At 36.3% G+C, this 27,423-nt stretch overlaps 1 protein-coding gene across 1 annotated transcript in view; it reads left to right on the forward strand.

The window, feature by feature from the left end:
* Positions 1-15,255: 15,255 nt before the first annotated feature.
* Positions 15,256-27,423, forward strand: part of BRINP3 (BMP/retinoic acid inducible neural specific 3) — a 103,699-nt gene continuing 91,531 nt past the window's right edge. Inside the window, exon 1 of the mRNA XM_073796180.1 lies at positions 15,256-15,325. Coding sequence (XP_073652281.1) covers positions 15,256-15,325 — 70 coding nt within the window. The remainder of the gene's footprint in view (positions 15,326-27,423) is intronic.

Raw genomic sequence — 27,423 nt, forward strand, 5'->3', positions numbered from 1 at the left:
CCCTTAATTCTGCTTTGACAAAAGGCAGGAGCATTTATAAACACTGGGGTGAGCTGGTGGAAAAGTACTGGAGGACAAGTCAGGGGAGAGGTTAGCAATGTCAAGAGGCCATCTGTGTTTTCTAATTGGTTATAGTTAGGCTTCTACCTTCCCACAGAGAATGAGAGAGAAGGGCGGTATCTTTCTTAATGGCTATATTTTAAAGGGACGGCTCCCAGGTCCTTGAGAAAGACATTCCTGAGTTGTAAAACTGTCCAGAGGCTGGGATAAGATTTACATCTCAAAGGGTCGGAGACAGAATTTACAATTGCAGTTTTTCTAAAGTAAATGTTCTAAGCCACATGAGGTCAGGGCTGCCTTAGTCCATTGGGGCTGCTATAACAAAAATATCATAAGCTGGTGGCTTATGAACAAAAGAAGTTTATTTCTCACAGTTCTGGAGGCTGAGATTCAGTGTTTGGTGAGAGCCTGCTTGCTCATTTTTCCATCTACTAAAATAATCACCAAATAGTAATCACCAAATATAATCACCAAAATAGTAAATAAGATTGCTAACTCTTTTTATAGTCAAGGTTCTTAAAACCTCTTGGTAATATTAAAAGATCCTTGAAAGTGTAAAAGCATTGGGTAAACTTGCCTAACACACTTCCTTATATCTTACAAGACTAAATTGCAGAAATTTCTTCTTGGGCCTCAATGCATTACCTCTTATCTCTTTTCAAATATTCTTTCACTCTTTTTCAAGATACTTTTGTATATTCCCAAGTTTATTTTATGTTATAACCCCTCCCCTTTCCCCCATATTGATAGTTTTCTTTTCTTTTTTTTTAAAGAAGATGTTGGGGGTAGGAGTTTATTAATTTATTTTATTTATTTTTGCTGTGTTGGGTCTTCGTTTCTGTGCGAGGGCTTTCTCTAGTTGTGGCGAGCGGGGGCCACTCTTCATCGCGGTGCACGGGCCTCTCACTATCGTGGCCTCTCTTGTTGCAGAGCACCGGCTCCAGACACGCAGGCTCAGTAGTTGTGGCTCACGGGCCTAGTTGCTCCGCGGCATGCGGGATCCTCCCAGACCAGGGCTCGAACCCGTGTCCCCTGCAGTAGCAGGCAGATTCTCAACCACTGCGCCACCAGGGAAGCCTGATAAGTTTTCTTTAAAGGAAGCCCATTCAGTCATCTCTTGTCAGTCATAAATCAGTCCACTCAGCGTTTCCAGGAAGAGTAGAGAGATTCACAAATTCAAACAATTTGAACACAAAGCACATTAACGATGAGAGCTTCGGAGCTGTCATGGACTCATTCATCTTTACCTTCTGTACAAATGTTGTAAAACTGACTTCAGAGTAAAGCAGATATGTTTTGAGGGTCACAAAGGTTGCTTTATCATCACCCAATGAAAATAAAATTTTTTAAATGTAAGCAAAACATGAAGCAACAAACTCCATAATTATAGCAGAACATTGAAAATCTTGGTTTTCAGCTGTTATAATCATCTTGTTTCAGTTCTTCCTCACACAAGCCAAAACCCAGCCTGTTTTAGTCAGAGTGGCTTCTAGAAATGGACATTTATTTATTTTTCTTAAACTACTTCATTTTTTTAAACATTTTATCTTGTAGAAAATCCACTACTGATTCCATTTATCCTTCTTGTCTATAGGTGCATATTTTTGAGTGTCTTACAAAACCTCCTGCAAACTTAATAGTTCTCCCTCTTGAAAGTCTTTCCTTCCTTTTGGAAGATTATGCTAATGCTAACTGGAATCTGCTAATTGGAATCTTCTAGAGCAGGCTTTAACATCCCTTCCTGACAAGGGAAACCGTCCTGCAGACTGATACCAAATGGAACACTTTGGTAGATGCTGATGCAAAGAACACATACCAAATGAAATAACTGTTCACTTTTCAACTAAATCTTGTTTAGGAATATCACTTTAATGTTTCTCCTTTAAGTAACAGCATTTTTAATGTTCTTTCATGAGTCAATACACTAATCAACACTATATAGATTTTTTTTAAAGAGCAAGATTGATTTGTTCTTAAACTATTATTTGAAATCAAACATGAAGCTCAGTAGCGTAAGGATTATTTCCATTTAAAATTTACTTTAAAATGTCTTCTAATATGCTGAAGCCTTTTTTAAGCATAAAGAAAAAATGCTTCTTTGTTATCTAAAACCATGCTTTATAAATATTTCCTGTGAAGTTTTGAATAGTAGGTCAGCTAATAAGAGCATTCAGAGACCACATTTCTAAAACTCAGGTTCAGCACAGCTCTGTAACAATTGGTTGTAACTTAATTAGTGAAAAATTAAGTCAATTTGAACAACAAAAACTTAGTTTTTTAAAAATCTTGAAATTTGATAAACATTGACTGGAACACTTTATTTAACAAAAATGTTACATATATTTATATCTTTAAATCTATTTTGGGAACTTCCCTGGCAGTCCAGTGGTTTAGACTCTGCATTTCCAACACAGAGGCATGGGTTCCCATGGTTGGGGAACTAAGATCCCGCATGCTGCATAGCGTGGCCAAAAAATTAGAGAAAAGAAAAATTTTTTAAAATTTTCTTTTACTCTTAAATAGTGTATTTAACACCAATGTAAAGAAACACTGGTTCCCAAACTTTGCTTCATTTACAAGTCATGGGGATTACTAAAAATATGGATACCTGCATTCCATCCTTAGATATATTGCTTTATATCTAGCGATATAGGATGCAACCTGGATTGGGCTTTTAAAAGACCCCACGCGATGCTAATGTGTACCAAAGCTTGAGAAGAGAACCACTGCTGTAGGGAAATAAGTTTTCTTTTTGAAATTAAATGATTGATGATTGATAAGTTCAGGGAGGTTGCATCCTAGAAATTAGCATGCCTGTGTTATACATGCAGTTAAATATTTTTAGCTCTGATTTCCAATCCAGTAGAACTTAAAAATATCTCCACCATCACTTGTTCATAATGCCTAACAGATCACTAGCTCATAATGCCTAACATTTTTCCTATTTGCATTTAAAAATTATTTTCCACTAAAGATAATACTTGAAAATTTCCATCCTGTTTCTTTTTAGTGAAAAGAACAGCTTTGTGGAGAGCAAAATATATTTTACTGTAATTAGATGGTGACCAAGTTATTTTATAAATACAGAAATCATGTCATATTGAACACAAAGTTGATTGTGTAGAGTGATTTTTTTAAATCCCAGTGAGCTCAATGTAAGAATTATTTTATTAGTGAAAAACCACTCTGTTTTTCCCCATGTTTCCTAATTCTCCATATACTTCACTTTCTTTCATGATTAAAATGGTATTCTGAGTTTTGAAAGACGAGTATTTGTATGCTCTCCAATAGAAGAAATATGTAATCATTTGGGTTGGGGGAGGGGTAGATTTTTTTCCTATCAAGGCTTCACCCAGGAGTTTGAAAAGCCTGTGGTTGAAGAACACTGGAATCTGAGTCTTAACACCATCTGTGCTTTTATCAACTGTCTGAGTTGTTGAGTACACAATTTAACACTAATGGATTATCTGTAAAATGAAGAAACTTACCTAAAAGCCAAAATGGATCAGACCCTACACTAATCTGAGGAGTCCTTCAAAAATACAGAATTCTAGTTCCCTAGACACATTTAAAACATATCTTTTATGGGGAGGGGGAAGGGTGAGCTGTGGCAGGGCGAGAGAGAGTCATGGACATATACACACTAACAAACGTAGTAAGGTAGATAGCTAGTGGGAAGCAGCCGCATGGCACAGAGATATTGGCTCGGTGCTTTGTGACAGCCTGGAGGGGTGGGATAGGGAGGGTGGGAGGGAGGGAGACGCAAGAGGGAAGAGATATGGGAACATATGTATATGTATAACTGATTCACTTTGTTATAAAGCAGAAACTAACACACCATTGTAAAGCAATTACACCCCAATAAAGATGTTTTTAAAAAAAAAAAAAAACATATCTTTTTCTATTACCATACCACTTCACCAAGCACCATTTCTGAATTTAGAGAAATTACACTGCTAATATAATGTGAAATTCTCCCCAGGCATTTTTTTATAAAGTAAACAAGTTGTAATTGTGTATTTTATTTATGGGAATGTGAGGCCCTAAAGATTAAAATATGAAATAAACATAGTTCGTGTTTTTGAAAGGCGCTCAGGATAGTGCTTGTAAAGATAACAGAGTGAATGAATGCTGTGGCAGTACCAAAGAGAGCCATTTATGGTTACTGAACTTTTGGTCCACAGCCCCAGAGATTTCACCATCTACTATTGAGGAAGATGTGGCCTTCATTATAGTACTTTATACACACATTTTTTTGGCCTGGGTTTGTGAAAAGAATAGGTGCTCCACAAATGTATTTGAAATAATTTTACTTTTAAATATGTTTTAAAAGAATATTTCTTTCACTTATAGACTAGATATTTATGTTATACTCATTGGGTAGCCCTAATTAACCCCATTCCTTGAATGTTTTTTACAGCTACATTTTTGAGTCCAAATCTGAGTATTATAATCTAATAGATGGCATAATATAAATTCAAAATAGTAAGACAAGTGTAGGAGACAGTGATATGTACACTATTTATATTCATTTTGTACTTTTGTAATCTCTTCAATTAAAACCCCATAGAATCAAGTTGATAAATTGCTGCACCAGCTCAGTCAGTTTTCTACCAGTGTGTAATTTTCAAATAAAGTAATATCTCAGAGATTCAGTTTTTTTTTTTCTGTAAGTGTGGTTGTGAGACAATTAATAAAGAAAAATATAAAAGGGTTTAGCCATACTTTTCTCTCTTCCTCCTGCTAAAACTCAGAATTCAGCTAAAACGCTGGACATTATATATGAAACAAACATGAGCCTGTAAAAGATGTGTAAAAGATAGCAGACAGGCTGGGGAACACAGGGCATGAGCAAAACACAGCCATAAGTCCTATGTTTTTGTTATTTTTGTTGTTGTTTTCTACTTTCCTTTTCTTTTTCCTTTTCTATGACCTTATATGTCAAAAACCTTGGTGATGTAATCTCCAGAAACATGAAAACATCAATGGGTGGGGGGAAAAAGAAACCCCAAGGAAAGGATGTTCTCTTAGGTAAAAGGACCAGAAAAGGGGCAACCTGGAAAGATAGAAAACTTTTAGACAATAAATACCCTACTCCTGCCAAATGCCCCAGAAAAACCTGCAGCCCTAACCTATCCCTGCCAGCAGAGGCCAAGTTGTGAACCTTGATTTCTGTGATGAAGTTACCCATGCCCCCTCATGAGCTGGTGTCATAAAAGACCAAGTGGGGAGCCTGGACTTTCAGTCCTGCTGAGTGATAGTGTTTACCCTCACCCCCATGGTGTCAGAGGATGCCTAGGGAAGAGTCAGGACTTTACCATCAAAGGAGCAAGAAGACCAAAGCCCTGCAGTGTCAGGGGAGATTAAGTGTAGAGCAGTAATGAGGCCCCCATTCCCTCATATTAAGACTTTATCAGCAGAGGCATCATGGGAAACCCGAGATGCACCCCCTTCTAACAGTAATGGAAAGCCCTTATTTCCAGGGGGTTCAGTGTATGACAAGATTGAAACTTGGACTTTCATCTTGACCTGGCGTTAATAAAGTGACACCCTTCTTCCCTGCTTGAGCAGTGTCAGAAGTGACCTTCTAAAACACATTTAAATAAGAGCTGGTGGTCCCTAACATAATACCCAAAAGGTTCGTGTTCAATTGAAACTACTTATAGGAAGTACCAGAAAATCTTAACTTGAATGAGAAAAGACCATTAATAAATACCAACAGCAGGATGATACAGATTTATCTGACAAGGCTTTTAAAGGAGCCATCACAAAATGCTTCAATGAGCAGATATGAACATGCTTCAAACAAATGAAAAAAATACAAAGTCTCAGCATGAACTTAAGCCAACTGCTGAGGTAGAGGCAACACATTTCTCACAAGACTGCTTTAATTTTTGACACCAATTACAAGTCTGAAAGTTTCCCCAAATCACCCTCACTTTTGATAAAGAAGGACTCACAGATTCACTAAAAGCTACTATACTCTTCATTATGCTTCATTACAAGAAAAGGATACATTTTAGTCAACCAAGAAATAAGTGCATAGGACAGAGTCCAAGGAATTACCAGACTTGGATCTTCTTTTGCTCTCTTCCGGCAGAGTCAGGGTGTTGGTTTTTGATAATATGTATGGTATATTGCCAGCCAGGGAAGCTCATCTGAGCCTCTGTGTTCAGAGTGTTTACTTGGCTCTGCATCACATAGACACAGTTGATTAATTGATTGCCTGTGTAGTTAATCTCAGTCTCCAGGTCAACTGATATTGTGTGACCCAAAGCCCCACAGTACATTACATTGTTTATCTTTCTGGTGTGTCAGCCCCCTCCCTAAATAACTGGTAGACTATGTGACACAACCCAAGTCCCCCCAGGCAAGAAAGACACTCCTAACAGGCATGACAGAGATTACCTCACAAGAGCAGAGAGCAGAGACCAGACCTCTTTTATGGCAAGGATAAATTTTTTTTCTGTTGTTGTTGTTGTCGTACACTCTGAAAAGAAATAAAAGTTATTAAGAGAAGACCGCCTGGGAATTCTAGAAATGAAAACCATTATAACTGAAACAAAACAATAGATAGGTTCAATAACTGAATGTAGAAGTCAGAGAAAAGAGCCAATGAACTGCAAGATAAAACAATATAAATTACTGAATCTAAACAAGATAGACAAAATAGACTAAAAAAATTAAATTAAAAAAAATAAACAGAGATCTAGGGAACTGTGGTACTCTAAAAAAAGATCTAACTTTCGTGTCATTGGGGTCCTGCCAGGAAAGAGAGAAGGAGAGGGTGAAAATTATTCAAAGACGTTATAGCTGAAAATTTCCCTAGTTTGTCAAAGATATAAAGCTACAAGATCAAGAAGTTGAAAAAATTCCCCAAACAGAATGGACATAAAGAAATCCACACCGAGGACATCAGAGTCAACTTCTGAAAACTAAAGGCAAATAAAATATCTTGAAAACAGTAGGAGAGAAATAACACCTTACCTAAGGGGGAACAAGTTGAATGACTTCCATTGAAAACCATGGAGAACAGAGGAAGTGACACATTTTTCAAGTGTTGATAGAAAAGAAATGTTAACCAGGATTCAATATCCGGGAAAAATATCCTTCAGAAACTAAGGAGTTTCAAGACATTCTCAGATGAAGGAAAATTAAGATAATTTGTCACCAACGTAGCTACCCAAAATGATAGCTAAGGAAATTTATCTAAACAAAAAGGAAATAATAAAAGAAGCAATTGGATCATCTAGGAAAAAGAAAGAACAACAGAATAACATTAAAAATATAAGTAAATAGGGCTTCCCTGATGGCGCAGTGGTTGAGAGTCCACCTGCCGATGCAGGGGACACGGGTTCGTGCCCTGGTCTGGGAAGATCCCACAGGCCGCGGAGCGGCTGGGGCCGTGAGCCATGGCCGCTGAGCCCGTGCATCTGGAGCCTGTGCTCCGCAACGGGAGAGGCCACAGCAGTGAGAGGCCCGCGTACTGCAAAAAAAAATAATAATTATATATATATAAGTAAATACAATAGACTTTCCTTTTCCTCTTGAGTTTTCTAAAGTATGTTTGATAGCCAAAAAAATTATAATACTGTCTGATGTGGTTCTCCATGTATGTAGAGAAAATACATAAGAGAATTATATTGTAAAAGGAGAAGAGTAAAGGGACTTAAAGGGGAGGTAATGTTTCTACACTCCATTCAAACTGGCGAGATCTCCATGCTAATACACTGTAATAAGTTATATGTGTAAAATGTAATACCTAATGCAAGTATTTAAAAATCGGCCTATACAAAGAGATACTTCCAATTACTATAGCTAAATCAAAATAAAATTCTAAGAAATGTCCAAGCAATGCACAGTAAGACAGAAAAAAAAAAAAAGTAAAAACAGGGAACAAAAAAGAAAATAAAAAATATAATGGCAGGGTCAAGCCTTCACATCTCATCAATAATTTCCTGAAATATAAATTGTTCAATTCATTTGTATTAGACGAACTGTAAATAAGTATAACGTCCCTCATTAGGGGACTGGTTAAATAAACTGCAGTGCATTCACACCATGGAATTCTACTCACCATTAACAGGGAATGAGCGATCGTATTGGTACACATGATAACTTGGCTAGGTCTCGAGGGCATTATGCTGAATGAAAAAAAAAGTTTCAATAGATCATATATCTTCTAATTCCATTTGCATAACATTTTCAAAATGACAAATTTCGAATAAAAAATTGGTTAGTGTCTGTCAGGGTTAGGGATGGTCAGAGGAAGAGAAATTAGTTGACTATAAAGGGGCAGAAGCACGGATATCTTTGCATTAAGAGAATTGTTCTGTATCCTGATTGTGGTGGTAATTAATATAGCTACTCTTATGAGAAAATAGCATAGAACTCTACACCTGCATTATTCCATGTCAGTGTCCTGGTTTTGATACTGTGCCATCTTGATGTAAAATGTAATCAGTAGGAGACACTGAATAAAAGGTGTCTCTCTGTACAAATTTGTAGCTCCCTATGGATTTTTATTATTTTAAAATAAAAACTTAAAGAAAGGGGGTTTAGTATTAAATGACAGTGTGTTAAAGTTTTTCTCATATTTAAATAAGTAATATATTGACTTCTAAAGTCATCGAAAAATCAGTTAGAGCTAGACTCTTTTTTGCTATTTTTGAGTAGCTAATTATAAGTGATTTATTAAGTAATTTCATCACTAACTCACTTAAACCTCACAGATCTTCTCAGGTGGCTACTTATTTCTTGTGAGAATATATACCTTCGCTGGATTTCTTACCTGTCCTGCAACAATTCTTAGACTCCTAAAGACATGTTCACCTACCATGACGGTTAGATCTGTTTCCCTAATGCAGAAGCTGATTGCTCTGATTTCAAAGGATAATAAAACTTCTTTTATCATTTCAAGAGAGCCAAATAGTCACAACCCATACTAATTTCCTTGCTTAAGCCCCAAAGGGCTAGGAAGACAGCAGCGACTGTCTCCCTGGGTCTGTACTTTTCAAGGAGGGGTGAAGATCCAGAATTTGGAGACACTCTGGGCTGTGAGACAATTACGTAAAATTTGAAACACAAGAGGTTAGCTGGTTCCTGAAGCTATTTCATTCACATACCAAAGAGCTGAAGTTCAGATTCAAGCTCATTTGTTTCCAAGGAGACCTTTAGGTAGGGAAGGGGACAGCTGTCTCCTTTCTCTTTGTAGGTGGAACCAGTTCATTTTTCTTGGCCCCTCATCTATGAGGGTATTGGACTACTTATGGGGAAAAGAAACTGCATTACCTTTCATCATGTCGCCCCGAAGTAAAGACTGGGGCAAGAGGAGCGGACACGTTATTATGTGTTGTGAAGTACTTCATAAGGTGCCTCTCTCTGAACGGGAACACCTAGTGTCCAGGATAAAATTAATGACAATAAATATTGCAAACCCATTACTCCACTTTATAGAACAGATGTATCACAGAGAAGGTAAATAACCTTCCCCAAGGTCATAGGATTTCTGGAAGACAGTGTGGGAACCAAAGCCTAGATAGCCTGGATTTAGAATCTATTCATTGAGCTCCCAACTTGTAATAGAGAAGGCAGAAATTTAATTTAACGAGATTACAAACTAATATTAGATAAGGTATCCTGAGTCTTTTTCAAGCAGATCTATTTTTCTAGAAAGATGATTCACTTTATATGCAAAGTAAATTTTATCTTGCTTTCACTGAAAAATTCCTTGGGGAGTTTTTAATTAGATGGATGAAAATTTAGTATTCTTTTCAGTAATTTGAAAGGAAATATAGTATTAATAATTACATTTTGTCAAGGACAGGACCCGAGTTGAAGAATGTAGACGAAAAGAAATGCCAAAATCTGGGTTGCCAGAGCTATTCAGAGACCTGGGAATATCACATTTAAGATTACAAAAAGTCTCGGGGAGTTCTCAATATAATTATGTTTTCCTTATTATTTTGCGAGACTGTTAATTGCCTACTAGTAATTAACTTCCCATGTGACTGTCAAGAAATGTAATCAATAGTAAAAGCAGAGGGGCCAGGCTGTCATGGTTTCTGTGACCAGTATCCTCTTCTCACCTCTGGCAAGGTGTTTCTGTTTTAATAAAATGAACAGGTGCAAATGTATAAGGTTACTTCAGAAAGCCACCAGCTAAATCAGTGCCTCTCATAGTTCTGAAATTAAAATGTAGCCAATCAGAACTTTGTAATATAATTGCCTCATTTTCAAACTTAAATACATTATGAGCCCCCTGCTAGTGCTGCACCTGTCAAATCTGCTTATTAAAGTGGCGAAGGGAAGACTTTGCTGGGACATTTTAAATATTATGCTGACATTGTAATAAAAGAAAGGAGAAAGGTAGGTATGATCTTATTCTACTGATGTCTGCTCTATGTAGTAGGTACTGTTATGCCCACAAAGCTGGTAACCACATTCTATTCATAGAAATACTTCACATAATTTTGTACAAAATAAAACCTACTGAATTTAAATATATTACTTCCAATTATAGTTCTTAAATTTCTCTTGACTTTTTTATTACTCAGATATTGTTTTATAGGTTAACTCATCCAATTTGTTTAATATTCCTTTTATAGCAAATCTGTTTTCTTTCATCTCTACAGCAGTTGCCAATACATTTATAGATACTTATGTAAGTAATGGGTGGGAGCTGAGAGAAAGATGAAATTCAATCTCTATCACAGTGCTGGCAAAGCAATCATGGATGTTCTGAGATGTGATTAATCTTCATCGGTAAGCAAGGAAGATACAGAACCAGTGTTCAGATTTTTGGCATCAATATTTTTACCTAGTTCCTTAGATATTTTCTCTACTCTTTCCTACATGCCATAAATTATCACAAAGTATTGGATTTTTGATTGACAAAAATGAGTACTTGCAAAGTGGGATATTAACATACAAAAGGCAATTACGCTGAATAAATATCTTTATAACCCAGAGGGTTATAACACTAACAATAATAACAACATACATATCAGAAAGAAAATACATAGTGAATGGGGGAAAGGTCACAAATTTAAATATACTAAAAATGGGGAGACATAATGTGTGTCAAAGTACTATGTACAAGCAGTCACACATGATACCCCATTATTCTACATGATTTAGGAATTACAGGTCCATAGTACCATATGCAAAACATATTTGGGGAATATGTGCTACAGAATTTATAATATTTCACCTTTTAGAATGATAACATGATACAAATACTGCATATTACACAACACTCCAAATTGTCTGGGAGTATGTAGTAGCCTCATATCGCTTCAGGAAAGATTTGTTTCCAAGAGAAGGTAGATAAGATCGGGCTTGGTTGTCAAATTAATTATAAATTCTTCTTTGGATTTTAGAGCTTCTTGGATTTTAATATTGTAAACACAGGCATATGGAATTTATTAGCAAAACATTATTTTTCTGATTTTGCAATTATTAGGTAAGTAACTTTTAATTTTTGCATAAGCATTATGCATTAAAGAGGTATAGGATTTTTTTCAAAAAAAATAGTTTCACATTGAGTCCCAAAATAATGACAAAGACACACAGATTATGTCATCTCTGGATTTGTTGTCACTGTATAACCTTGTCTTCCCTGACTACCATGGTAGTTGCATGTTAGTAGTGAGATACTTCCATGAGAAACAAACAAAAACAAAGCAGATATTGGCCAACTGGCCAATCAATAGGTAGCAAGAAATGATGTCTACCCATGTTGTGCTTTGGTAATGTTGTCTGCAGTTACTTGCAAGGGAAGCCACTTGCCTCATTCAATTATAGCTCTAGTGAAAGAGGTTAAAGAGCAAAGCCTTCATAGTATGTGTTGATAGCTAATAGCTGTGTTTGGCTGCATGATAAAGAAGCAAATGAGCTCTCTTTGGGACATGAAAGGGAAAAAGTCCAAACATTTCAGGCATTCAGACTTAAAAGAACTAACTGCTTCTTGACTCCAAGCACTAAGAAGTTAAGAAAGAGAAAGCCTAAGGGATGCATGTTCAGTAAAAGATCAGAATAAGGATGTGGCCTCCCTTTAGAATCTTTACAGCTTCCAGGTCGTCAGTCCCCTTTAGATCTAAGAGAGAGAGAAAGGCAAAAATGTAATGAAATGTAGCAGATCTAAGAACTATCTCTGGAAAAGAACTGTGGATGCAGTTACTGGTAAAGGGGAATTGTGAAAGGAAGAACCTCCCAGACAGTAAAGCCAGGCCTAATCAAGAAACCCTCTCCTCCCCTGGGGTAAAGAGCCCTTACAGTGTGTGCCTTGGTGGGTTCCAGGATGGCTGCTCACAGCAACCTCTTTGTGTCTCCTGTTCACATCTTTTACAAATAGTAGTGTTTAGTGTAGTTCTTTTTCCCACCATTTATATTAGGTATGGGAGGCACATAACTCATCTCTTTAATTTGTTGTCCTGTAAACAAATGGGAGCCATATCTGAACTTGATTTACAGACTAGTCCACACCTCTCAGATAACCTGGGCTTTGCCCTTGATACAGTGATGGAATATTTGTGTTATCTTCCCTGGAGGAGAGTGGAGTATGTTCTACACATGGGAAGAACAGAGAAGGATGTTTGATGATTAGGAGGGCAGACTGCAGAGAGAGGAGTACTTACCAGATATTCTACTTACTCCCCTTTTTTTTTCTAGTCCTCTTGCAGTTACATAGTGCCATATGACAAATTCTGACAAAGAATAAGTGCAAGTAAAAGGTGTCCTTTATGGGCTAAGGCAGTAAAACACAAAAACAAAAACACATGTCACTTTCTCTCTCCTTACTGTGAAGATCAGGAAGGCTTTATGTTCCAGGGTGTGCAGTTCCAGGTAGAGCCTCTGTGAGCCTGGGACCCAGCAGAGCCCACCACTGCTCCATGGTGCATGTGATGTTAGCAAGAAATACATTGTTGTTGTTTTAAGCATCTGGGATTTGGGAGCAGTTTGTTATAGCAGCAAAATGTGGCCTTTCCTGAGAATTACAAGACACGTAAGAGACGATAGATAGATGATTGATAGACAGATAGATAGATAGATAGATAGATAGATGATAGATAGATATTGATGATAAATAAATACAGAGATAAGTTTCTGTTTATATGTTTAGTGACCTGTAAAGGTAAAAATTTATAGTAATCTTTTTTTATGTTTCCTTAATATCCAGTAGAGAAAAGAAACCTGTAATTTTTTTGTAATATATAAAGAATTGTTCCTATGCACAACAAATGCACTGAGTGCATTTGTTCATACAGAGAAGCAACAACATTTCTGGCTAAGGTCTAAGGTTTCCATTATTTCCAATACAAAGAATTATTTCTTGAAATTGGGAGTCTAGTTTTTTTTAGGATGAGTTAAGTAATGTGTTGTGAACAACTAAAATCCAATGCAACATTAAAATAAATGTACTTTCATTTTAGTTCTTTATGTTTTGCCCCAGCATTTGAAAGACTGCAAGATATTTTGAAGTCATATATCTTTGGTAAATCACTACCATAATGCTTGCACAATAGTGAAGCATCATTTTACTGAACATTTATTTGGGAGCTTGAAATATTGGTTCTATTATAGATCAATTCCTCTGATAACAAGTTCATTAGCTTTGCAGTTTGCTTTTTCAATTTAATATTGCCAGTGGTGTTAGACCTGCTATTATTTTTATTGCTTAGATTACTATTGAAAATATTGTTGTGAGAAAGAAGTAATATTGCCATGATTTTATTATTAGACCACTTGTACATAATGCCAAGCGCCTACAAAAGCATCAGGTTCTCAGGCCGTTTGGTATCATTTATATCTTTTATGGCTGTCACTCAGAGTTCTCCACTAAGAATAGTAATGGTGGTTTTCAGAGCTCTGGTCATAGCAGCTCACCACTGCAGCAGACCAAATAAATATGATGCTTCGATTTTGAAATCTGGCAGCACATTTCAGGAAAAAATCAGATGATAACTGTTTTCATTCGGTTTCTCTGCCCCATGAAATTCCAAGATAATCTATGATGAAAAAGGGCAAGATTCTTGAAAGCATACAGCAGCTGTTAACTTTAAACTAACATGATTTTTATCTTTGATTATTATGTTTAGATGATTTGAAAAATGAAACACTGTATGTTAAATTCTTGGGAAATAAATATCACAGATTCCCTTTTCTTCAAATAAGAAACATACCATCTTCTGTTGATAAGCACATAAAAGGTGATATTGCCTCTTACTGTGAAATTTATCCTGTTTATTATTATTTCTATTATAGTATTAAGCCCTATTATAAGTATTAATGTTTGTTATTACCTATAAAACTATATAGCTATCTTATATCTTAACTACATGATATATATATTTGCTACCTAATACATAAACTCTGAATACTGCAGTTTATATTATAATTTTCTTTAGAACAGAGGTTCTCAATGTATCCTCAGGGGAAGCCTGGTGGTCCCTGAGATACTTTTAGAAGGTCCATGAGATCATGCCCCTTGTTATAATATTTTGAGATTTCATTGCTTTTTTTCCAATTTCATTGTCTCTTGAGTGTACAGTGAAGGTGTCTAGAAATCACAGGGTGTGTGATATGGCAGTAAGTCTAGTGCCGAAGCAGGTATAAGAATCAGGTGTTTTCTCTTAAGCTAGACATTAAAGAGGTTTGCAAAAATGTAAAACAATGCCAATCTCTCCCAAATTATTATTTTTTGTTTTAGAAAATATAGTTAGTTTTATTAAAATACGTTGTTTATATGTAAAGGGTTAATTATTGTTATTTTACAAGAAAAAGTAAATATATTTTGGAGTGTCACACTCCACAACTTGTGGGATCTTTGTTCCCTGACCAGGGATCAAACCCAGGCCCTTGACAGTGAAAGCATGGAGTCCTAACCACTGGACTGCCAGGGAATTCCCTAGATATTTAATTTAACATGGTAAATACCTATAAAATACACCACAGAAACAAAAGCTCTTTGGAGTCTTCAGTAATTTCTAAGAACATAAGGGGCTCTCAAGATAAGACATCAAGGAACTATTGCTTTAAAGATTTGCATTTCCCGCTCTTTCTTTTTCATCCTCAGTTAAAACAATCTGCATATTACAGAAGTGAGGTAGTAAGACCAGGACTGCTTCAAGGGCTTAAGAAGATGAAGACCAAAATGTCTCCCTTGCCGTTGGCTTTTCCCCCCATGGTTACAATATGGCTGCTCCAGCTTCCGGTCAGCAGTTCACTCAGAAGGATGCAGCAAAGGCTGAGAAAAAAGAGGGCAGTACCTAAATCTGAAAAGCAAAACTTTATCCACACAGAAGTTCCCCCTTGCCCCGCAAAACACACAGATGCAGATTGTTGCTTTTGTCACTTTGGCCAGACGTTGTCATATATCCACCAGAGGCTGCAAGGAGTTTTACATTTGGACCCATCGCGGTCAGCACTAAAATCAATGTTCTGTAAGAGGACAATGGATGTAGTAGGAAATCAGCCACAGCTGCCTCACCTGCTTTCTTCCTCTGAGCTTAGGAAAATAAAGCCACAGAAAGTATTATGGGAATAAAGGGGCTTGAAATGGGAAATAGTGTTTTACATGAGGGAGGAACTTGGAAAGTGAAGGAATGAAAGGGGTAGACAGGGAATTAGAGAAACATCTATAATCCACTTAATCTCAAAGCCATGGAATGGATGGAAAAGGCAGAGTCTGTGGACACGTCCAAGAGGCTGCGAGCATCTGCCCACTGTGAAGTGGGAGCCCAGGGAGAGGTATTTGGAAGTTGCTACTTCTGGGCAAGTTGCCACTTCTGTGGAACCTGGTCTAGCTGTAGAAGCCACCATGTCACTGAATTTTGGAAAGAACTGTATGTGACTGTCTCATGTTCATCATCATAAACTTCTGAGAATAATGGCTTCCATTTCATGTCCACCTTCCACACCTCACAAGTTTCTCTCATTGACAGACTCTAACACAGAATTGTCCAAGTACGGGGCTTTAGGGAAAGAGTTCTCAGCCTTGGATTGGTGATGATGGTGCCAAGTTCATGATAAACAACTGAGCACGACTGCCAGCAGTGTGAAAGTGTAAACGCCACAGTCTGAGATGTTTTCATTTGGAATAAATAGACTAAGCATGAACAATTGGAAGCATCACATATTGTCTTTATTCAAAAAGCCAAGTTCCTGACAAATTTGAGTAATATGAAAAATCTATTGGAGGAACACAACACACAGTGTATTTGGTTAATTGAATTCAGAGAAAAAGGCTTTCAACAAGAAATACGAGGAACCAGTTTCAATCATGGCATGATAAAAATAGAGATTATAACATCTCTTAATTCTACATTAAAGCTAATATGTAAATATTTGAGGATGGAATTAAGGATATTTATCTATATACACACATATATAGGTTTATATAGGTTAGGCCTTTATTTGCTACCACAGGTACTGATGCTGTTTTACTGAATATTTTATCATATTTTTTTCTTCTAGTATATACTTCAATTGTATGTAGGACTTGTGAAAAAGGAAGGAAAAAAAACAGATTTCAGTTGAATATCATGGAGCCAATCCTGCCTAGCTGTGTGTAGAGACACGCCCTGTGGCTGGTGGAGAGGCCTTTTTTCTCTTGATACACTCTCCCTGTCCTTTCTGTGCAGGATCTGGGGTGCTTTTTTCTCAGAGGTTTCACTATTTGAAAGGTGTGTCTACTCTTTGTTAAAGTTCGGTTTTCCAAAGTTCTAAGATAATTTATTAAGATTCCATCAAGTGAGAAGTGACTAAGATAATTTTTCTATAGTGTATTGAGAGTCCTAACTATACTTGGAACTATACCCGGAATAAACGATATAAGAATAACTTAAGATAAAAACCTTAATGCTTGGGCTTCCCTGGTGGCGCAGTGGTTGAGAGTCTGCCTGCCAATGCAGGGGACACACGTTCGAGCCCTGATCTGGGAAGATCCCACGTGCCACGGAGCAACTGGGCCCGTGAGCCACAAATACTGAGCTCTGTGCATCTGGAGCCTGTGCTCCGCAGCAAGAGAGGCCGCGACAGTGAGAGGCCCGCGCACCGCGATGAAGAGTAGCCCCCGCTTGCCACAACTAGAGAAAGCCCTCGCACAGAAACGAAGACCCAACACAGCCAAAAATAAATAAATGAATAAATAAATTTATTAAAAAAAAAAAAAAAAAACCTTAATGCTTGTATTTAATTATAAATTTGCCAATTTGAACATTATAAAAAATCATGATTTTATTTACATAGTTTTAAAAATTGTCCTGTTTGGAAATAGTTTCTAATAGTTAAATAACATGTGAATTAGTATTATTTTAATACTGATTATATATTTTCGTGTATGTTTATGACATCTAAGATGGTCACATAGTATAAAAGACAGATTATGGGCTAAAGGTCTTAGTTTAAGTATTAATTCAACTTTTCTGTAGACCTGTGTTCATATGGATATCACTAAACTTCTTTGGCCTCCATTTTTCATTATTGATGAAAAATAAAAACTGCTGCAAAAATTGACGATTTGTGTATAAGGGGCAGGGGGTGGTGACTGGCATGCTTTTTCTGTTTCAAGAGAAAGGATATATCCTTTAATATTACTTCCTATTTAGAGAGTATGAGGTAAATTCTATTCTCACCAGCATCACCGTGGCTCTGGATTCTCTGATGGTGGGTACAAGGTTTCAGATGGATTTGATCTCATGGCAGATACTGCTTCTGTGTTCAGCAGTTTTTCTCTAGGCATTACTTACAAGGCTTCCCACCTGACAAAATTTACTCAGCATCTCTAAGTCATAGGTATGGTTTTAATACAGTGGATCTAACAGCAATAAGTACTATGTAGAATTAAGAGAATTAAGTGCCTAGAAGAGTGCTTGATACTTAAAAGATACCAGATGTAAAAATCCTTATGTAATCATGAGTACATACTTACAGTTTTGTTTATAACTAATGATCACATGTCATTGCAGGATATTTTGATTATTTATCAATACTCTGAAATTCACATACACTGTAACTTTACCATCTGAACCCCATTTGTCAGTTTCTTATCCATAAAACTAAGACATTTATCTATGCCTTTATCTCATAATGTTTCCTTCAACCTGAAATCCTTTTTCCATAGCAATATTAAGGCTTAGAACTGTACTACACATCTTATTTCAACTTTATTTTCCCACTCATGGCTTCATATTTTATATGACTAAACTCAAACTCTGCTTTTCCAAATGAATTATTCTATACATGTTTATAGTTAACTGCAACTGTTTCTTTCTGGATCTTGTCAATTGGTTAAGCCACTTAAGAAACATTCTTAATTCATACTCTCTGTAATGTGCTGTCTTAGGCTTTTGTAAAGGGAGAATACAAAGAAAACTAAAACATTGTCCTGCCCCTCAGAAAAAATAGAAACTGGTCTCTCCTTTTATATTTCTTTGAGTCCATTGTTTTTCTCATTTTTCTCTCACAGTTGACTCTGTGTAATGATCTCTTAATTCAAAATTGTTTCACATCAAGTCTCAATAAAACCTGCCGATCCCTGCAGGGTTATTATGAGATTGGATGTGATAATATTTGTGAAAAGTCTACCAAAGAAAAGCAGTCTTTAAATATAGGGAATAATAATTTTATTTTTCTGTCAACTCCCAGAAGAGTTTATGTTTATTAAGGCAGGAGCCATACTTTTTTCAGACTTCTTTTGTTCTGGGCTCTAATTAATAACTGTGTCACTTTGAACAATTGGCTGAACCTTGCTAAGGCACACGTCCTCCTCGGTGAAATGCCGAAATAATAGTACCCATCTCCTAGGACTGCTGGAAGGATTAAATGAGATAATTCGCTTAAAGTGCTCAGCCCAGCACACATAGAATCACGGAATAAATTATAAAAAGAAAAATAATAGCTAGCATTTATTTATCACTAATTGTGTAAAAGGTATTCTATTACATTTTCATAATTACCTAATTTAATCTGCTAAACCTATGAAGAAAGTACTATTATCATAGCTACAAAAATGATTATTAATGTAGTTTTAGCACTTAACTAGTATAGTGATTGGCACACATTAGACACTCAATAAATATTTGTTATACTCTTGTTGAACTCCAGATTCTAATTACATTTGAGGCCCCCATTAGCTGTATCAGTCAGCATTCTTGTGAGAATAGAATCTGACTGCAGCAGAAAAGGAATTTATGTTCAGACATCGGATTGGATTACTCACAGAATCAGCAGGGGAACTGGAGAGCCTGGCCCCGAGGCTGTGCCAGGAACGATTCCTAAATCACATAGCAAGAGTGATTGCTTGAGGATATAAGGAGCAACAGAATCTGCAGCTGGCATCTCTGACATCCCGAGACAGATCACTGAAGTCATTGTTGTAAGTAATGCTACCAGATGATTCCTCTGCCGCTACTTCCAAGATCTGTACATCTTTGTTATTGAGGGGAGCTGGAGGAATAGTTACTTGTTCTTTGCTTTGGACAAGATATCCACTGGACTCTCAGAAAGTTCACTCAGGCATCAGATGCTTGAGTTTTCACAAAATGTATTTGCAGACCTTGCACACAGCTAAAGTATGGGCCAGCAGCCAGGATACCCGCCACTTGTGTGTTTCACATCTTTTCAGTATGATGTCATTAACAATATATGTCCCGTGATAAGATGAGATGGTGTGCGTTCCTGTGAAGTAAGTTGTCGCACATAGGCTGCGAAATGATTTGATCCTTGAATACAATAGGTATGTTTCACTCTCGCAGCTGGCATAGGAAAGAAAATTGCTTCTAGTATTCTCTGTTTACAATGATAGAGAAAAGAGTTTGTACCAGAGAAGAAACTTTATCCCTAGTGTGAGGAGTCCTGCCACCAGTAAGCTACCACATCTGGAATGGCAGTTTTAATTAGAGTTACTCTATGATTGAGCCATCACCAACATGTGAGTTAATTAGGGATGGAATATGATGATGATTCTCAAAATTTTCAGTGTTGAGCCGATCTCTAATTCCTGCAACGGTGTCAAGCGTAAAAAACAAGCAACATCACTTTGAATTTAGTCTTTTCATAGGAGAGGGAAGCTTCATTTTATCTTTCCTTTATAGATTTTACTTAATAGGCTAGGGAGCCGATGCTGTATTCTAATTCTTTATTCAGAGACTGGGAAAATAAACACGGCATGGGTTAGGGTCCCACTGGACCTGATTTGAGGATTCAAGGAAAACCCAATTTGCTATCTTATTTCTATAAGGCCACTCTCCGATTCATGGAATATTGTGGCATTTAGGAGCCCAAGGAATTAGTTCACAATGCAAAGGAATTACTTGCTCTACTTAAGCTGTGGTGCAGGAGTTCTGAGTCCTTGAAATTATTCAGGACCAGGGACAGCATTCTTCTCGCTCATGAAAACTCAAGTCAGGCCTTTGTTGCAGACTTAACTTTTTTTTCTATTATACAAATTAAATAGGACCTCACAGCACTGGTTCCACATTTAAATCCCGAGGGACCATGACCTGATTAGCAAACTCTAAAATTCCTACAGGTTAGACCTTTTCTGAGTAATACACGGGACCTATTACAGTACCCATGTCCACTGTGCCTCTGATTGTTAATAGCTGCTTCTAGGCTTCAGTCACAGAGGGGTAATTGTATCCTAATTAAAACCAGAGATCCCATCTGATTTCACACAGTAACTGGTGTTCCCATCCTACAGAATACAATGTTCATCAGAGATGCTGGCAGGTATTCTTTTTACCAATGCGTTTAATGTCCTTTCTCCAATAAAAATCAGCAAGTTCTTGAGAACCATTGGAAAATTGGAATATTTTCAGTAAACTCCCCTGGGGCATGATTGGTGATGAAAGTGGGACGTGATGAACATTGGCTTCCTAACGAAGGTCATTCCTTCGATTAAGATCATTACAGTGACTGAAAGCAGGACAGAGTTAGTCCATCAGGCAGGACAGAAGGGGCTATTTCGTGGGGACAAATAAAGTAAGCATCAATGCTTTGGATTATTCTGAGTTCATCCCAGTCATCCCCCACATCTACCTTCCAGTTCCCAGGTTCCCACCTCTTCCCAGTGTTCTTTCTAACTTTAACAGATCTGGCAGGAATTTAAATTCAGTCTTGGGATAAAAGTTTGTTTTGAAGCCCTACAGCTGCAAGAGATAAAAGATCCCTTTAGCACAGTCCTTGAAAGTCTCCAGTACTCACCAGTACTCATTCTGTGCTTTGAGGGAAAAAAAAAAAAGTATAGGATTTTGAGCTCTTTAAGCAAGCTATCTCTATTTGTAGTAACCAAGTCACGCTCAGTCTTTGAATTTTTTATGTTCCTCATTCAGTTCTATGTAGGCACATAATCCCAAATGCCATTTCTACAACAAACTCTTCATTCTAGGTGAGCACAGGTGGTACTTCTGTTGTCAGACTTCCACCTTTAATACTGCATGGATTTAAAAAGCATTTTTTTTCCAACTAATCCAGAAAACCAAGCACATACTCTCCTTATTGTCCATGGAGACTCTTCCAAACCACTTCTCATACCAGTACCTCTATCACCCAGATTTTTTGCTGCAAGTAAGAAAAACAGGCTCTAGCTGACCCAACCTGATAAGGAATCTATTAAAGGATGTTGGGTAGCATATAGAATCATCAAGAAAGCTAGAGAAGCATACTCTTGTGCTACATAGTTGGGACCAAGTGAAAAATCTTGCAGAAGACTTATTTAGTGAGGTCACCATTGCTAAATGCAATGAACAGTGGATCGCTGTCGGGCTGCACCCCGCAGGCCTGAAAGGCTTGTACTTGCCTAGCTTCCAGACTGAAGAAAGAGCCCAGAGTCAGTGACAGAGACCTCAAGGGTTTAATGGATGGGGGAGCTTACACGTCTGAAGCAAGGTCCTGGAGTGATACTCCATCGTGTGCTGCAGGCACCAGGACAGGATAGAGTGGCCATCTTTGCTCCCATAGACAGGGGGAGGTTACCAGTTATAGGAGAATTGACATCAGGTTGGCTTATTGGTTGCCAAGGAAACCAGCAGAGGGTCATCCCCCTTTGATAAGCATAGTGGAGAGTTCTGATCTAAAGCTAGAACAATCACTAGCTGAAGCCTGGGGCAAGTACTTAGGAAGGTCAGTTATGTGAGTGGGATGTAGGTGAAGCAGGCACTGGTCAAGCAGGGGATGGACAGAGAGCAAGAGAACAGCCATCTTGAGTGGCCTGACCATACAATAGCACTACCATTACTGCTGTAACCACTATCTCCTTAGAGAATTGCTGTAGGCATCCTCTTTGTTATTGCATCAACAGCTTAAGATCCAAACTCTGCGTGGGTACACCTGATTTCTATATCTTAGATGATGCATCCACTCTGTAGCTGCAAGGCCACTGGAAAAGTCAAGACCTGGGTCTTGCCTGTTCTGTAGTTAGGGTTAGTTAGTTATAGTTAGAGAGATAAGCTATAACTATAGAAATAACATAGTTAGTTATAATTATAGAGATAAAGCTCTGTTTGGGTAAGTTCTCAAACATTTGAAGAGGGGTTCATAAACAGGGCAATCCAATGAAGGACAGATTCATTGTCTTGCTGTATTGAAGTATTTTAATACAAAAATATGATGTATCTTTCAGAGAAAAAGAAAATGGTCAGGGAAAGCACAACTTATTTCTAGGCAGCTACTAAGGAATTAGGTTCAACTTCTGATTTATGCCCGCTTGAACCCCTTTGTAGCCTCAGAAAATTGGCCAGTTCACAAGCTATTAAACAGACTTGCCGTTTACTTTATGCAGCATTATGGTATTTTGTCAGTTTCAACGTAAACTCTATACCCGTGGCTTATAGAACAGTTTGAATAGACTTGCATTGATACGTGACCACTCAAAGTCGTCTCAGTGATTTACTGTAGAAGTTGACAAAATTCTAAACTGGTACAAGTGATTCAAATAGTCCCTGAGAAATGTTTGGAGGAAATAAAATACTTTGTAAAAGTTAAAAATCAACCAGTTCTAGTCAGGATTATGGAATGGGTCAAAATTTGCCTGTTCATTGTACTCCGTCAAGGGTTAGATTGTCATTTCAGCCATTGGTAACTTCTGCCATTCAGGACACCCATTACCTAAATTTTCTCTGTCTTGACTTTTTTTCCCCATCAGCCCTTCTTCCTACGCACTTTTGCATTTGTTTCTCAGTTTTGTGTCTTAACCTACTTAAGGCTTGCATTTCTGGAACATCAAGGTTCACAACTTATTTGCTAGGCAAATCTTTGTCCTTGAAAATCAGAGGAAGATAGAAGAATCCATACTATCTTCTAGGAAACTGTGATTCTCAAGAAACAAGAAACAGCTTTATTTGAAGGGATTCTGGTTGAGCAATAACTTTGAGGTCCGGTGGTAGGTAGTTTGATATTTATTTGTCAGCATTGGAGATAGTACTCCGTATAGGTATAAACCTACTGAAAGCTAAACAAACTGATAAACAAAAATCCATCCATAGAAACAGACTATATTTGCCATGTGTTCATGTATAGATAAGGCCTCGGTACTGCATTCAGTATAAGGAGATAATGTTTGCTTTTTTAACTTACAGATTACAGAAAATTTATGTTACTAGAATATGATATTAACGTGTATTATTTCAAAAAATCCTGTGTTTACAAACATAAGCAGGAGAGAGGAGTTTGAAGACACTAGACCAGTAGTATCACAAAATGAGAAACGATTATCCTTCCTGCTTAAAAACAAATGTTTGCATGGATTCTTCTTATATATTTGACACACATTTTTTTTTTTGCCTATTACATCCTTTCATTTAAAGATTGCTCTGTGTCCATGTTCTTTACATACTTTGCTATATACTGTACAATATTTTGTTATTGTAGTAAGAGTATTGCTATGCTTTCATAATACTTGAAATTATTATCCATATTGCATTGTCATTTCTACTGAAAAGATACTTTGAGCGTACCACTATGTTAATTGATACAGGAAAAAAAACATGGAATGTGAGCCAGTACACTTTTACTTTTATATTAGCAAGTCACTAAATAATAACATTTTATGTAAATGTATGAAACATAAGATATAAACATAGTGTACTGACAATTTAATAGTATTTTTTGGCTCTGTTTTTTACTGATTCACAGTATTTATTTAAATTTTAGTAAAATAACACATTCATATGAAATAATAAATACCATAAAAGCACAAGTTTCCTCCCTGAGTCCTCCCTACCCATAGTCCTACTTTCTAATGGAAACAGCTTCTGTTTTGGATATTTTGGTGGATTTATAACTCAAGAAATTGTCTCTAAATAATACAAAAGTATCTGATTACTTTTATACACTTTTGAGGAAGTAATTTATGTGCTCCCAAAGCTCTAGAAAATTTAGAATGCTTTAGAACACCTTTGAAAATATATTCCAAAGCAGTTCTGATCAGAGGTTCTGAATATGTGAAAATGCATTATCAATACATTGGTCAATGCTTTTCATGCTCATCAATAAAGGCAGAAACACAAATCAGGCTCTATGTATTATGGCTGGTTCTTTTACACCCTGAAAATGTTCCATTCTCCACTCTCACCTATTTAATTCAACTGTGAAGCATGAGAATAAAGTGCATAAATATATAAATACATAAAATCAATATACAAATGCAGTAGCATTAATAAAATATTTTTGCTGACATTGAAGTCATGAAACTAGAAATCGTCAGCATTCTACATACATAACAGCTCCAGTAAAATTTACATGAAGGATTATTGGGGGGATTGAGTTAATATTTAAAGCACTTAAAATTGAGTTCCTACCAAAGTAAGAACTCATGTTAACAGAGAGAGAGAGCGAATTAGTTTCAAAATTAGCTAATTAGATATCAAATGTTAACTAGAGTTTGCATTAGAGAGGGGAAAAACACCAACAAACCTTGCTCAGCTATTTTAGAAAAAACCTCATTTTTAATGGAGGAATAGTTGTAATCTAGAGAATTAACACGGTGCCTGGCTAGTCTTCTATAATTTATTGGAAAGATGTCACCTACCCTAATTCTCTTCACCTCCACAGAATTCATTAATATCATACAACTACCTTCGTATTATTTTTTGCTTCACGTGAATTAGTTTTGCGAAGACGACTGACTGTAAATTCCTTCCAGCATACAGGATGTTTATTACCACTAGTATTATTGTTGTTGTTGTTTTGTTTCTCTATAGTCCTCAAAACTATGCTGAGCAGAAGTACTCAGTTCATACATACTTAGCAAACAGGGATTTCCAGATTAATCTCTCTCTAGTAATTCAGATATTGAATGTATTTCTCCGGGGCTATTTTTATATGACATTAATTTGTTTCCTTTTATAAATTTATCCCCCCCAAAAGTATGGCTAGTCATTGTTTACTTGCCATGTGAAAAGCAACAGCACTTTATCTCCTACATGGGTTTGGAAATTATTGTAAGGTAAAGTGTTATCTGGTGTCCCCTAATCATTATCTTTTCTCTTTGTAGTTACGTAAATCTCTAGATTTATATAATAATTCTAACGTATCATTCAAATTTTATTTTCATATTCTATAAATAAGAACTTTACTAATTGCCAAAAATAAAAGAAAAGATATCCACAGGAATATTTCTGGAGGTTCTATTGACTTCTAAGTAGAATGAATTTTAGATAAGATGTTATTATAACATTTAAAAATATTTAATATTATTTTTCATTAAAAAATAAGATGAAAGGTTTATTCATATTCTCACTCATAGACTGAAACATCTGTATGTTTTGTACACAACAGGTGTCCAATAAATGTTTTGGGTGACTGTCAGTGATGACTCTTAATGACTTCATAATGAAGTAATTATTCAAATGTCATGTTAAAACTGTTTCTTAGAAATTACATAGTGCCAGTTTTCAGCGGACATACACTATTACATACACTTTGGTAAAATTAAATAAATTAACATATTCTTTAACGTGAATGAAATTTACTGATTTAGAAACTTTCATAATGCTACTATAACAAACAATGAAAATAACTAAAATATGCATACCCATGAAACAATAAAGGCTTATCAAAAGTGTTCAAGTAAAAGATGACAATGAAATGAATGATTAGTTTTCACAGTAGTGGCATCTGCTCTGTGAATAATCCAAGGAATGCTTTCCAGTTTCCATGCACGAACTCCTTTATTCAAAGGAGAGAGTTTCTCAAAAGAGACATATGGGACCAAACAAAATGTAGGGTACTGTGAAATTGGAATTTTAAAATGTATCTCTTATTTATACCCTGCTTACTTAAAAAAATGATTTGAAGCACATCAAATGGATATATTCTCAAAAATCTTTCCCCATAGATTTTGCAATAAAATGTCCTATTTTTTCCTTTTGTTTTTTTTTTTCCTTGTTCTTCTGGTAAAGTCTATACCTTTAATGTCCAAAAGATGCCAGAACTTTGTATTTATTTCCTCTAGAAAAAATATCAACCCCAAAATTCATGAATATAATTTTCTGTTAATTGTTTAAAAGTTGCATTTTCCATCACTGATGAAATAGTTTGGATTTGATTATTGAAATAGTCCTGATTTATAAAACTATAAATTAGTTGCTTTAAATATGTATATGTATCAGTGTAGTTTATCTTTTCCCATGTTAACGGCATATTTTTTAAAATGTGGATGATAATTTGGAGGTTTTGAAACACTGCAATTGAGCCATTCTCTACTAATAAGGAATCGGTATTAACATACCTTGTCCAAGTTCAGTTAAACACTAATGCCTGTAACTGGCTATTTGAAAACAACTGTTTTTGAATTGGATATTTAAAAGTAACAGTCATTTAAAACAACAGTAACACCATAGAATTTAAAAATAAAATGAGATTATTATTATCCAAAACTTTCTATCTCATTTACAAAGGAGGAAATTAAGGCACAGAAAGACTGAGGTTTAATGCATGCAATATAACACTTTTATGGGTAGAATAGTAATTAAAATGTGGTTTGTATCACTTACTAAATAAAACATCTTCAGCCACTGAAAACATTTTCCAAATCTTGTCCTGTGCTGGAGTATAGATGCTGAGGAAACCCAGCCACTCCAACATGGAACTGGGGGCAATGTGGTATGCTAAACACAATAAATCCTTTAAAGAAATACTAAAATAAATAAAAAGTTTATGTTTTGAGTCCATGATCATAATATTTAAGAAGAAAAGGAGAGATGGGGAGAAGGCTCTACTCTCTTTGTTTCTGTTTTTTTAAATATTTTTGTGGTAAAATGTATATAGCATAAAATTTGCCATTTTAAATGGACAATTTAGTGACATTAATTACACTCACAATGCTGTGCAACCATCACCACTGTCTCTTTTCCAAAAAGT

Source organism: Tursiops truncatus, chromosome 1 (assembly GCF_011762595.2).
Source record: "Tursiops truncatus isolate mTurTru1 chromosome 1, mTurTru1.mat.Y, whole genome shotgun sequence".
In the NCBI taxonomy this organism is placed as follows: domain Eukaryota; kingdom Metazoa; phylum Chordata; class Mammalia; order Artiodactyla; family Delphinidae; genus Tursiops; species Tursiops truncatus.